This window comes from Otolemur garnettii, unplaced genomic scaffold (assembly GCF_000181295.1).
Source record: "Otolemur garnettii isolate 467f Iridium unplaced genomic scaffold, OtoGar3 scaffold00013, whole genome shotgun sequence".
Taxonomy (NCBI): domain Eukaryota; kingdom Metazoa; phylum Chordata; class Mammalia; order Primates; family Galagidae; genus Otolemur; species Otolemur garnettii.
In genome coordinates, this window is record NW_003852408.1 from 28942453 (window position 1) to 28956469 (window position 14017).

The 14017-nt window shown below is 41.2% G+C and overlaps 1 protein-coding gene across 1 annotated transcript in view; it reads right to left on the minus strand.

The window, feature by feature from the left end:
• KIAA2012 (KIAA2012 ortholog) overlaps positions 1 to 13738 on the minus strand; it is a 112771-nt gene extending 99033 nt beyond the window's left edge. The window contains exons 1-2 of the mRNA XM_023510383.1: positions 13655 to 13738; positions 12199 to 12471 (exon numbers count right to left, since the gene is read on the minus strand). Coding sequence (XP_023366151.1) covers positions 12199 to 12471; positions 13655 to 13738 — 357 coding nt within the window. The remainder of the gene's footprint in view (positions 1 to 12198; positions 12472 to 13654) is intronic.
• Between the last annotated feature and the right edge of the window lie 279 nt (positions 13739 to 14017).

The following is a 14017-nucleotide window of genomic DNA, read 5'->3' on the forward strand; positions in this document are numbered from 1 at the left end:
CTGGTCTCAAACTCCTGAGCTCAAGCAATCCACCCAACTCTGCCTCCCAGAGTGCTAGGATTATAGGCATGAGCCTCTGCGCCTGACCTCAGAATCCCCAATTTTTTGCTAACAAAAACTTTTCCCCAGATACAGCCACGCTTCCTTATCTGTGGGGGATTGGTTCTAGGACCCCTGTGGATGTTAGAATCCAAGGATGCTCAAATCTCTTATGCAAAATGATATAGAATTTGCCTATGACCAACACGCATCCTCTCATACACTTTAGATCATTTGTAGATTATTTATAATACCTAATATAATGTAAATACTATGTAAATAGTTGTGCCATATTGTTTTTAAAAAAAATTTGTATTTTTTTTCTTTAAATATTTTCCTCCAAGGTTGGTTGAATCTGTGAATATGGAACTTATAAGCAAGAGAGCCTTGCTTTCCAAGATTTCCGGGAGAGGCCATGCAACCTAGTTCTGCCCAAGACTAAGGGGAAGGTACTGGAGAGTTTCTGGAAAGTCTTTGCTTCCTTGGAGAAGGAGCAGCTATGCAAGGATGGCTTGCTGGCCCTAGAGGTGTCCATGGAAGTACGGGGACCACCTTGTGAATATGTGCTAACAGGCGTGAGGAAGAAAAGCCAACATTCAAAGGATGATGGAGGGAAAAGGTAGCGTTTGAGTCCTCAATAGTGCTGAAGAGCAGCAGAGTGAGCATGAAACTCCTACCCTCAAACTTGTTATTACTTGAGATAATTAAATCTCTTTATTCCTTAAGGTTAGCAGATTTTTTTAAGTGCCAGATAGTAAATATTTTAGATTTTGCAGGCTACATGGTCTCTGTTGCCACTAACTGACCTGTCCTTATAGTGTGAAAGCTGCTATAGACACACTATGTAAACAAATGGTCATAGCTGTGTCCCAATAAAGCTTTATTTACAAAAAAAAAAAAAGCAGTGGGCAGGATTTGGCCAGTGAGCCATGTTTGCTAATCCCTGATTTAGACCACTATTAATCAAGAAATCTGTTTCTTGCAGCCAAAAGTATTTCTGATGCATAGCAACAACACGAAAGCAACAGATTTGAAGCTGCTACAGATTCCAGGGGTGGAGAAGGGGCACTGGAGAAAAGGAAGGAATAAGGCAGATTGATAACGAATAAATTAAATGAGTAACAGATGAAACAAAGCATATTAATATTCAAATGGCTGTATTCTCTACGAGTCTGTAGATTAATTGAATGCTTGGAATTCAAACAGAGAGCATTACCTGCTCCTTGATGTCTGGATATTTTATGTGGCAGGTACTTCAAGTACAAAAAGAGCCTGGAAAATTCAGCCCCAAGGCTTTTTCCGGAGGATATGAAAAAAGGAATTATAGAGAGGATGGTGGAAGCTAAATCACACTTTTACACACTCCATTATTTCATTTGGTCAAATAACAAATATTAACATTCATTGGATATTTTTGTTTTGTTTTGTTTTTTGAGACAGAGTCTTACTTTGTCACCCTTGATAGAGTATCGTGGCATCATAGCTCACAGCAACCTCACAACACCCTCAAAGTCTTGGGCTCAAGTGATCCTCTTGTCTCAGCTTCCTGAGTAGCTGGGACTATAAACCACCTGCCACAACACCTGGCTATTTTTAGAGATGGGGGATCTCGCTTTTGCTCAGGCTGGTCTCGAAATCCTGAGCTCAAGCAATCCACCTGGCTCAGCCTCCCAAAGTGCTGGAATTACAGGCATGAACCACCGTTCCTGGCCTTGCTGAGTACTTCTTATACACCAGGTACTGCATTAGGCACTTAGATACAGAGCTATTAGAACTGATGCCTTTTCTGGGTGAATCTGAATCTCCTTTACTTCCAGCAAATATTTGCTTCAGCTGACTTTTCTATGAATGCAGCAAGAACCAGCCTCTTCCTAGATACTGTGGCCCTGTGTGAATGGTGTGATACACTGTTTGAGCCAAGACAAGAGCTCCTGGGTATTTCATTAGTGGGTATTTCTGAAACACCAGATTGTTTTCCGGAGCTTTACTGGGAAGCTTGCTAAATGGTGCAGGGAATTGCCCAGAAGAAATAGGGAGCCGTAGTCCTGGAATTTGGAATATTTGCATGTAATTTTGCTTAGAGTTTGGAAGCTGACCTTGGCCTCTGTATTAGTTTCCTATTGATGTTGTAACAAATTACCACACACCTAGTGGCTTAAACAATGACAAATGTGTTCTCTTACAGTTCTGGAGGGTCAAAGTTTGAATAGGGTCTCATGGGGCTAAATTGAAGACATTGATAGATCTGTGCTCCTTCTGGAGGCTCTTTGGGAAAATCACTTTCCTTGCCTTTTCCAGCATTCTTTGGCTTGTGGTCCTTCCTCCATCCTCAAAGCCAGCAGTGTTGAGCTGAATCTTTCTTAGGCCATTGTCTCTCTGGTTCTCCCTCCTCATTCCTTCTTCCACTTTGGAGGACCTGGGATTACATCGGGCCTACTCAGGTAATCTAACATAATCTCTCCATTTTAAGGCCTGATTATCAACCTTAATTCCATGCAACCTCAATTTTCCTTTGCCATGTAACCTACCATATGCACAGGTTCCAAGGTCTAGGACAGAGATATCCGGTGGGGGGTGGGGCGTGGGTGTAATTTTGTCTACCACATTCTCTTTAATTTTTTTCTACTTTTCTGGTTTCTTTTAGCAATTTATCAAATTATGCCCATGAAGTTGATTAATAACATCACATATCATTGGATAAAATGAAGCACTGAGGGAAACCCTCTACTTACTTGTTTCCAACAAGTTGAACACTATTTTTTTTTTTTTATTAAATCATAGCTGTGTGCGCTAATGCAATCATGGGGTACAATGTGCTAGTCTTATATATGATCTGAAATATTTTCTTTTTCTTTTTTTTTTTCATAGACAGAGTCTCACTTTATCGCCTTCAGTAGAGTGCCGTTGTATCACAGCTCACAGCAACCTCCAACTCTTGGGCTCAGGTGATTCTCTTGCCTCAGCCTCCCCAGTAGCTGGGACTACAGGCACCCGCCACAATGCCCAGCTACAATCTGAAATATTTTCATCAAGCTGGTTAACATAGCCTTTACCGTACCTTCTTAGTTATTGTGTTAAGACATTTATATTCTACACTTAGTAAATTTAACATTACTCTTGTAAAATGAATATTTTTATGTGGGGAAAAAAGCAAGATACAGGAGAGCATGTATAATATAATTACAAATTCAAAAATTATACCTTATGTATGTGTAAGCATGATGGAAAGACTGGCAGAAAATAGGTTAAAACACTAGTAATGATGTATTAGTGTGCTGTGTATAAGATTATAGATGGTTCTTTTTCTAAAACCAAATTTGTTATAATATGGTTAGATTATATTTATAAATAGAAACCATGTTAAAAATTACTTTTGTTACACCTACCCTCTTCTCAAACATATTTCTCCAGTCCTTCCCCAACATTTCCCAGACTTAACTGCCCACTCAAGTTGCTCTAAAACATAAAAGGAGACAGAAGGGAGCCAGGAAGGGAGTTTCTGGAACAGGGAAATAAACCTGACAGCAGGAGGCTGGCTGTGCTGCCTTGGACTGCTCAGGCCTGTCTTGGCTTTGCCAACTGCCCCCCGCCTCTTCGGGTCTCTGCTGAGATGAGTAATTAGTGTGCACAGAGTGACCTGTTAGCCCCACTCCATCGACGGGGCTTCCTTTAACAAGGGACTTGCACAGGCTGGCCACTGCCCTGATGCCACCAGGCCTCCAGACACAGGGGGCTGAAGGGACCCCCATGTACATGTCCCTGCTTCTACACCCACTATCCTGTCCCCACCCCACCCCCAGTACTGGTAACTTAGGGTTTTTAGAAGATGGAAGGAGACGGTGGGACCTGCTTTCCCACCAAGCAGATATGGGATGGCAAGGTGCCAGAGTCCCCAGGAAGGCAAGAAAGGCCCAGACAGCCAGCTGCCACCTTACTGCAGAGGGTGATTGACCTAGGCTTTGTGTGTAGGAGTTGACAGGAGGGTGAAGAGATAAGCCCAGAAATCCTAGGACTGGCAAGCAAAGCCCCCTAGAATCCAGCCCCCACCCCTTTCTCCAAGCACATTTCCAGCAGGAGCCACACTTATCTAGTTAGCTGGACCTTCTAGGCCTCTGCTCACCTATGCCTGGAAGGTCTCTCCCCACTTACCTTCACCATAAGACTCAACTCAAATTCCACCTCCTCTAAGAAGCTGTTCTAGATTTTCCCAGGAAGAAGCAGTCACAATCTCAACCCTCTTCATACTTCCACAACATATTAGTAAATAATAATCTAGCTCCTCTCGTGGACTGCCTTTATCAAGTGTCACTGGGGCACCAGTATGTCTCCTTTACCAGATTGTGCCCTCCTGGTGCGTAGAGGTTGCAGCCTCCCCTGGGCTCCCCCGTGTTATGTGTGTTTGTCCAACAACTTTTTGCTGAGCATCTGTCATGTGTTCGGCACTGTGTCAGGCACACACCAGTTCGTAACTGCTCATTAGAGTTGGCTCAGTGGAATGGAAAGAAGACCCAGTGATGTCTGCGCTTTACCGCTGACCACCTGTGCTCCAATGTGCCTTCTCCACCCAGAAGTCCTCTCAGGAGGGGCACAGCCAGCATCTCTTAGCCCTCATCAGGTCTGCAGCAGTCAATGTGCACTAGCAAAAGCCAAGCCTTAGAACAGAGGGTGACTGCCCACTGTTGTCACCTGTGCTGGTGTGACGGGAGCCAGCCTCAGGGCTGCCAGGCAAATGCAACTGGAGGTGGGGGAGGGCAGAAAGAGAAAGATATGAGGCCACTTGTATCTGTGCCTGGAAAGCTGTCTCCAACCCCAGCCTGATTTTAATCAGCCTTGTGCAAATACTACCACCTTTCTCTGAAGGATGAACTTTTGGGATTCAGTGCAAATGATATTCTCTCTCTCCCACATATCTTTGGTAACTCTATGTTCCTGGGTCCCAGGCCATAGAGAAGAGATTCATGAAGTGGTCTGAATTTTCTCTTTAATGCAGTGTTGTAATAAGGCTTGATTCCTGACCAAACCATTCAGCATCAAAAATTTGACCATATGTCAGATACATAAAGCCATATGTCACAAACATAAAGGGACAACAACTAGAATTGCAAACAGCAAAGAGTAAGCTCAAGTTCCTGTAAGAGCTCAGTCTGCCTGGATTTGAATCTGTGTATTTGTGACTTACTAGCTGGGTGATCTTGGGGAAATTACTTGACCTGTCTGTCTCAGTTTCTTTATCTTTCAAATGAAGATGACAGAGAGGTATACCTTACATGCAAAAAAAAAAAAGAAAAAGAAAAAAAAAGTTAGGCTCTTGCCTTATACAAAAATTAACTCAAAGTGGAGCAAAGACCTAAATGTAAGAGTTAAAAGTATAAAACTCTTAGAAGACAACATAGGGGGAAAGCTTTGGCTTTGGCAATGATGTATTGACTATGACACCAAATGGACAGGCAAAAAAAGAAAAAATAGGCAATTTGGACTTCATCAAAATTAAAAACTTCTGTGCATCAAAAGACACTATCAATAGAGTGAAAAGGCAACCGTGGAATAGGAGAAAATATTGGCAAATTTATATCTGATAAGGGATTACTATCCATAATATTTAAGAACTACAAACCAACAACAAAAAAACCAACCAACCTAATTTTTTAAAAGGGGCAAAGACTTGAATAAGCACTACATATTTCTCCAAAAAAAGAGATATAATGGACAATAAGCACATAAAATGATGTCCAATGTCACTTATCATTAGGGAATGCAAACCAAAACCACCATAGTGAGACCACTTCACATCTATTAGGGCAGCTAGTATAAAATAAATATTTAAAAAATAACAAAATAACAAGTGTTGGTGAGGATGTGGAAAAATTGAAACCATGGTACCCTGAAATGTAAAATGGTGTAATTTCTAAGGAAATTATTAAAACATTTAGAAATAGAATTTCCATATCATTTCCATATGATTCATCAATTCTACTTCTGAGCATATGCACAAAAGAATTGAAAGAAGGGGCATGAACAGAAATGTGTACACTCATGTGCATAGGGCGTTATTCACAACAGCCAAAACATGGATACAAACCAAGTGTCCACTGATAGATGAATGATTAAACAAAATGTGGTGTGTACATACAAGGGAATATTACTCAGCTTTAAAAAAAGAAGGAAATTCTGATATATGCTACAATGTGCATGGACTTTGAAGACTCAGATGCTGAGTGAAACAAGTTAACCACAAAGGATAAATACTGTATGATTCTACTCATATGAAATATTTAGAGTAGTCAAATGTAGAGACAGAAAATAAAAATGTGGTTGCCAGGGGATGGTGGCACAGAGAAATGGGGAGATAATGTTTAATGGATACAGAGTTTCAGTTTTGCAAAATAAAAAATTCTGGAAGTAGATGGTGGTAATAGTCGTACAACAATGTACATGTACTTAATGCCGTCAAACTGTACTTAAAGATGGTAATGTGGTAAATTTTATGTTATGTATATTTTACCACGATAGAAAAAAGTACATACCACATAAAGGCATGAGGATTAAATGAGTCAATAAGTGTAAAAGTGTAAGAGTTAATAATGTGAAAATTCCATTCTGATGTAACAGTGAGTGACTGGTGACTGGTAGAATAGTAAGTTCTACATAAATGTTGGCCACTATTAAAATTTTATCTATCGGTTAGTTATACAAGGGAACTGATGGATGAAGTACATAAACCCTAGAAAAACAACAGCTCCTGGATTATATATATAGTTTACTATGAAAATGTTACTTATAACCCAAATTAATTTTAATGATAATTTGGTTTTCTTTCTTAGAATTGTAAAGGGTTAGTTTAAGGAATGTGTGAGAAGATCCAGATCCACTTTTTACAAATACTGTTATAGTTGGAAAGATGCTTCCTTTCTCTGGGGCATGTGGGAATCTTCAAAATCAGGCCCTCTAGGTGGTTAAGAGTGGGGCTTCGGAATCAACTTGTCTGGGTTTTAATTCCATCTCCACCAGTGAGACAAGTTGGTCAATGTCAAGCCTGGGTTTTCCTCCTCTAAAATGGAAGCAACTCAGGCACCAGCTCATAAGCCTGCACAGACTGTGTAAGGTTATACAGATAATATGCCTGGCACACACTAAGCACTCAGTAATTTAGCTGTTATTGACATTACCTTTCACCTCATCGTCAGGGCTGACTACATTTCTCTCCTGATCTTTCCTACTTCTAGGTTTATTAAGGGCTCCAAGTAACTTCTCAGGACCTGTTCATTTGAGCACACTAGGAAAAAGTACAGTCAAATCACTCTCCCCTTCACCACGGTGGCGCCAACTTAACATAACCACAGCATCAGAGCATTTCTCACTTCTTAGGGTCACCATCGCACAAGTGGCAGGTGATTGAGCAGGACTTATAAAGGGAACTTTGTCCTCCTGACCTTTGGATGAAAGGGTAAATAGATAATTTACTGTTCATCCTCCTTTTCTATATTTTCCTGTTTTGAATGAGCCTCTATTATGTTTAGGATGGGAAAATCAACTTAATTTTATAGCTATTTGACCTGTAAATAATGGGAAACTAAATAAAGGCCTCAGCAAGAATGGTTTTGACTTTGGAAATGTTGAATAAGATTTCTTTCTGTTTAACAAAAACTAACCAAGCAACACATCCCTATGTATCTAGAATTCTGAGAACTCTGATATCTCATCTGTTGACTTAACATTTATCTTTACACATCAGGAAGCTGGGCCATCAGGGAAGTTTAAGAGTGTGTCATTAGATCCATAGATAAATCTAGAGGTGCTGTAAGACGCTTTAAAACAGAACTGTGAGTCTGAGTGCAGTGACTCATACCTGTAATCCCAGAGCTATGGGAGGCCGAGGCAGGTGGATCACCTGGGCTCAGGCCTTCAAGACCAGCCTAAGCAAGAGTGAGACCCCGTCTCTACTAAAAATAGAAAAACTAGCCAGGTGTTGTGGTGGGCCCCTATAGTTCCAGCTACTGGGGAATATGAGGCAAGAGGATTGCTCAAGCCTAAGAGTTTGAGGTTGCTGTGAGCTATGACACCACAACACTCTTCCCAGGGCACAGAGTACAACTCTGTCTCAAAAAAACAAGCAAACAAAACAAAACAAAACAAATGTGGAACTTTACCTCCCTGTAATAGTCTAGATTCTCATGGATCTGAGTGGGGCCTGAGTCATGTAGGTTTCTTTTCTTTTTCTTTTTTTTTGTTTAGCAGGTCTGGCCAGGTTTGAACTTGCCACCCCTGGTGCATGGGGCTGGCGCTCTAACCATTGAGCTATGGGAGCCCAGCCCATGTAGGTTTATTGGTTCCTGGTACAGCCAGTACAAATCCTTCCGTAAGCAGTGCTAGTGTGTTTGTTGGCTAACCCTCCTTTATAATTTTTACCCCTCCCAACTTTGTATCTTTTACTTGGAGTGTAGTAACTTTACTTTTCTTTACTTTTGACTCTTGATTTACTCTATTTGGACAAAAACAAATTTATTGTTCATCCTCCTTTTCTATATTTTCCTGTTTTGAATGAGCCTCTATTATGTTTAGGATGGGAAAATCAACTTAATTTTATAGCTATTTGACCTGTAAATAATGGGAAACTAAATAAAGGCCTCAGCAAGAATGGTTTTGACTTTGGAAATGTTGAATAAGATTTCTTTCTGTTTAACAAAAACTAACCAGCAACACATCCCTATGTATCTAGGGATGACCCAGAGGGACAGATAGTGTGGTGATAGGTGGGCTCAATTTACAGCACTATTTGCCACTCCATTTCCCTCCCTGATCTTTCCTCTTGAATTTCTAGGGCCAACTATCTACCTCCTTCGAAGTTATAGATTTTTATTTTACTTGTAAAATTCTTTGGTTTTCAAAAGGTGTTTGATAAAAAGAAATGTATACATTAAAATATGATTTATAATCCTACCACCCCACAATGTAACCCACAGTTAAAATTTGGATGTCTATCTTCTGTGACTGCATAATCAATTTTTTAAAGTTGTGATTATGTTAGAAAGGCCATCTTTTCTCGGCTGTCTTGTCTTAAATTCTGGTGGAGTTTTTAAAATGGATAATAATAGTTCCTACCCCCAGGATTGTCAGAAAACATAAAAGAGTTATTCTTGGAAAGCACTTAGAATACTGGTAAGAACATAGTAAAAACTCAAAAAATGTTAATGAGCATTGGTATTTTTATTATATGAATACTATTTTATAATTCGCTTTTTAAAAATACACTGTACATATGTTCTCATGTTATTCAAGACTAATACACCCTGACTCAAAATCCATCCCATTACTGCATCATGATTTATTTAATTAGCTTCCATTGTTGGATATTTATTGTTTTCAGGATTTTTATGGTAGTAAATAACCCTATGGTAAATGTTTGCACATAAATCTTTAGGCACATTTCTTCTTATTTCCTAGGGCAAGTTCCTAGAAGTAGAATGCTGAATTAAGAAATATCAACTTCTTTGAGGCTTTTGCCAAAATGCCTTCCAGAAATGTCATGGGAATTTGTGCTCCTAATGTATGAGACTGTATTTCCCCATGGCCTTCCTAGCTCTTGTTATTATAATTTCAAAAATTTTGGGGTGGCGCCTGTGGCTCAGTGGGTAGGGTGCTGGCCCCATATACTGAGGGTGGCAGGTTTGAACCCGGCCCCGGCCAAACTGCAACAAAAAATAGCTGGGCATTATGGTGGGCGCCTGTGATCCCAGCTACTTGGGAGGCTGAGGCAAGAGAATTGCCTAAGCCCAGGAGTTGGAGGTTGCTGTGAGTTGTGTGACGCCTCTACTGAGGATGATAATTAAGACTGGGTCTCTAAAAAAAAAAAAGAAAATTCTTGGCAGTCTGTCATTTTCTTAGTCAGGCAGTGTTGTCTGTTTTCCAAAGCTTTCCTCTACTGAGGTGTTCGCTTTCTTTAATCTCAAATCTCTTTTGAGTTGTTTCCCCTCTTCTTTTAATCTACTATGTCCTTTAATCTTAAATTCCTGCCCTGTTACTATTCCAAACCTTTTCTTTACTTTCTGATCTCCTTACATCATTTCCCTTCTATCCATTTGGAATTAGATTCCAGTGTTCTGTTGTGTACAGGTATGAGCTATATCTCTAGTAGATGGATATCACGGGAAGACAGGGACTTTTTTCACTGAGCCCAAATCTAAGCAACAAATGAAGCTGTTCCCAAATGGACACATCTACAGTACTTTAACTGTAGTAAGGTAAACTAGTAAGATCCCTGTTTTCTGAAGTATTTTGCTGTATAGACAAGCATGTGAAAGCTGCGGAAGGTATTCTTACAGTGTAAAGTAAATTAACCTATATATCAGTCAGTGTCCAACCAGGAAAATAAGAACTACTCTTACGTGTTTAACACAAAAGGAATTTAATTTAGGGAATTGATTACACAGGTGATTGGAGCCCTCAGGAGTCAAGCAGATGGCAAAGCAACCCCAAGATCAGTAAATATCAGAAAGCAGACACCACCTTTAGGTTAGGAGGAAAGAGAGAGAGGGACTGTTGGAATCATCTGGAGGTGTCACAGTGGGGTCACAGTGGGGTTGTCTGTTGGGAGCTGGACCACAGAAGTGATGTAGGTGCCTCTTGTCACCTGAGGCAGAGTGGGAGGAGGAAAATACCCTGGTTTTCCTCTTCTTCCCTAATCTCCTCCCAGCGTCTCCCATTGGCAAATTCAACCAGAAGCCAGTTGACAAAGATGTTTGTGAAACTGTATGTAGCCAGAGACCGACATACCTGTGATGCAGAACGGAGCAGGGGAAAGATGCAGAGGGATCAGAAACAGGCCAAGGCCAGGCACAAGTCCACAGACAGCAGGGTAAAGTGCAAAGCATGCTGGCCTTGGAGAGGTAGGCAGTCCTGGGTTTGAATCGTGGCTCTGTCATTTACTGGCACTCTGGCCTTGGGCAAGTTACTTGCCCTGAGCTTCAGTTTCCTTATCTATAAAAAGGGGCAGAGGAAGGAATGTTTCCTGTTGGAAGCTCTGCCTAGGGTGGGCGGGTAGGTGATAAATTTCCCAATAATGATCCGTGGAGATGATCTAAGAAACTGAAAGTATTAACACATGACTGATTCATTCATTCCACAAACACTTATGGGAACTCACTATTTTCTGGAAATGATTTAAACATGGTCCCCACCCTGGAGGAGATGTTATTCTATCAAGAATGACAGATGGTCAAAGAGGTAAGCCTCAATGCATGACGGCATGGGCATGTTTGCAGAAGAGGGAGGCATGGCACATCTCTGTGTAGGAAAGTGGGAGAAGGATTCAGTGAGGAGATAATATTTGAGTTGTGTTTATAAATAGGGGTGGGAGTTTTCCAGCTGTAGGAGGAATCCTAGCAGGATTCATAGAGTTATGAAAGGACACAAGTATTGGGGATAGTGAGCTGTTCACATGGATGGGGCCTTGAGGGGCCCATGGTTGGAGGGAGATGTGGCTAGACACAGAGGAGAAAGCCAGTGCATCTAAGAAACTAATGTATTTATTCAGTGGAGATGGAGACATTAGCAGAGACTTTAACCTAGAATTTTATAAAGGGACACATCTTCCCAGGTAATCTTATGGCCTTAGCCAAAGGGCTGATGTATGCAGTTGCGTAAAGCAGGGGCATCTCATAAGACATTAAAAAGTAAGAATCAGAAAAATGAGCACAGGAGTTTTCCCTTAATATTAAATTCAGAATGGAAAGAGTCTTTAACTTATCCTGCAGACGCTGAAGGGCTCAAGGTAAATATTTAAAATGTTCTCCCTCTCATTTCCACAAAGCCAAGAACATCAGAGATGGGATGATGATGCTTGTGGCTACGAGACAGGATTTCAAGGATTCTGATGAAACGTCTGCTGGCCTGAATCTGTCTGAATGCTGAAAAGGACCTTGTGTTACCCTAACTGAAAGGAAAACACAAAATGATGGTATATGCTTTTCCGAGCCCTTTCACGTACATCGTCTCACGGAAACTGTGGCAGTTGTATAGAGCAGATAGGGCCCATTTTATACCAGGAGGACTAAGAATCTCATACCTTCCTTAAGGTCCGAGAAGCTATGCCCAAAGCTGCAACTGGATTTGCAGACTTATAAGCCAGTGCCTTCCCCGCACCCAGGGGACTTCTCTGCCTACCTGTTTCCTTCCATATGCTAGGATGGCTTCTGTGAGGTCTTGAACTGTGTGCAGCCTCCTCCAGTGACCTTTGGGACCACTGGAGCCTTTTCTTCTCCCTTGGGGCATCCATGCTGATGTGGCTAAACTTTCTGAATAGAGGATCAGGGCACCCTTTCTAGTGCTGAAAGTTTTAGGAAGAAAGAGGCTGCAGGAGTGGTCATTGGCATTGTCCCCATCCTGAAGTTTCCTGACTGGTACATAATCTTCTGGAGACTTCCAGTTCAAGTAATCCTGCAATAAAGAGAAGTTGCCTTGATGGAGCTACTGTGGAAGACTTTTCTATAGCAAATACTTCTCATGCAAGGTGCTCGACATTTTTTAGTTACTGATTTTCTCTGAATTGTTTGCGTGGTGTCACACAACACAGTTACTCTTCTTAGCAACTGCTTTTCTCTTGATGTCTCAAAATTAGTAGAACCCAGGGCAGGGTTCTATTTTCTGATACAACTTTCAGGAGAACCATTCATGCCTGGAGGCTTAACTCAGGTAGAGTGTAGGTTACAGGCCAATTGAAGTTTCCTGGTATGCACATAAGTAGTCATAATTATCAAGAGCAGCAGATAACTTTGAAATTGGATCTGGATAGTTAGCAGTATAGATAGGAGAAAACCATTTCAACCCACCACCACATCAGCTGTACACCAGGAGAATTCTATACATTCCAGATGCTATGTAACATTACCTAATTTGGCTATTTAGGAGCCTATAAAGTGGTTATATGTCTTGTAAGTAAGTAAATGCCATTGGTCATAGAGGTCCTTTGAAACTTTATATGCCTTTTAACACAGAAAAGGTCAAATATCATTACAAGCTACCATGACAATGGAAATCTCTGTATGACCCCCCAAATTGCAAAGTGCCCCTGGTATATTTCTTATTCCTGGCAGGATTCAATGAAATAAAATTCCAGTACAACAAGGGGATTTTGCCACCTCTTTCAAATCTTCTAATATGAGACTTTTTTTTTTGTCTATATTAAATATGAGTCCTGTGGGTTGAATTCCAGAAAGTTCAAGGAAGCCGTTGAAATGGCACAAATACACAGTGTTTCAACCACAGAGCATAACTTCTAAAAACCAAATAACCCTTGGCTTGCCTAGACCCAGGTGAAAATTCTGGTCTTGAACTAAACCATCTGAATTCCAGACAATCTGGAATCTCTGTTGGTCTCAAGCAAAGATGGCTGTAAGTCAGTGTGCAAAACAAAGGAAGAGGGTCCTGACAACTATCTTGGGGTGTCAAGAAAACCACAGAATTGTCTTGCGTTTCATGAAGGAGGAGGATAGATTCACCAGTGACCCTCCCAACCTCACTAACAACACAAACCAAGACACACACGGTTCACCCCCAAACAGTAATATAGACCATTCCTCTCCCACCCCCAATTGTGCCTTTCTTCAGCTGTAAGACTCACCTCTGGTTCAAAATAGACTTCTAATTTCTGTTTGTTCTGGACCAACTTCCCGTGTCCCCGGCTCAGGAGAGAGAGTGTGAACATGTTTTCCCTCTGACCACCCCTTCTCAAGGGCAGTTCATCTTGGTTTTGAAGGCTGAAAACTGGTCACACCTCAGGATTTCCAAAGCTCGGCAGCAAACTCAAGGAGACCACAAACACTGGGCCTTTTATTAAATACATTTTTCCTTCTTACAGCAGCTTCTTAATAACAACCAGCCACACAGTTTAGACAGTGTGTGTCTTTGTGGAGAAGAAAAATAAACCGCATACCCAGGCTCCTCAAGCCCTGGACTGCCTCCTCTCTGGGCAGTCTCTCTCTCC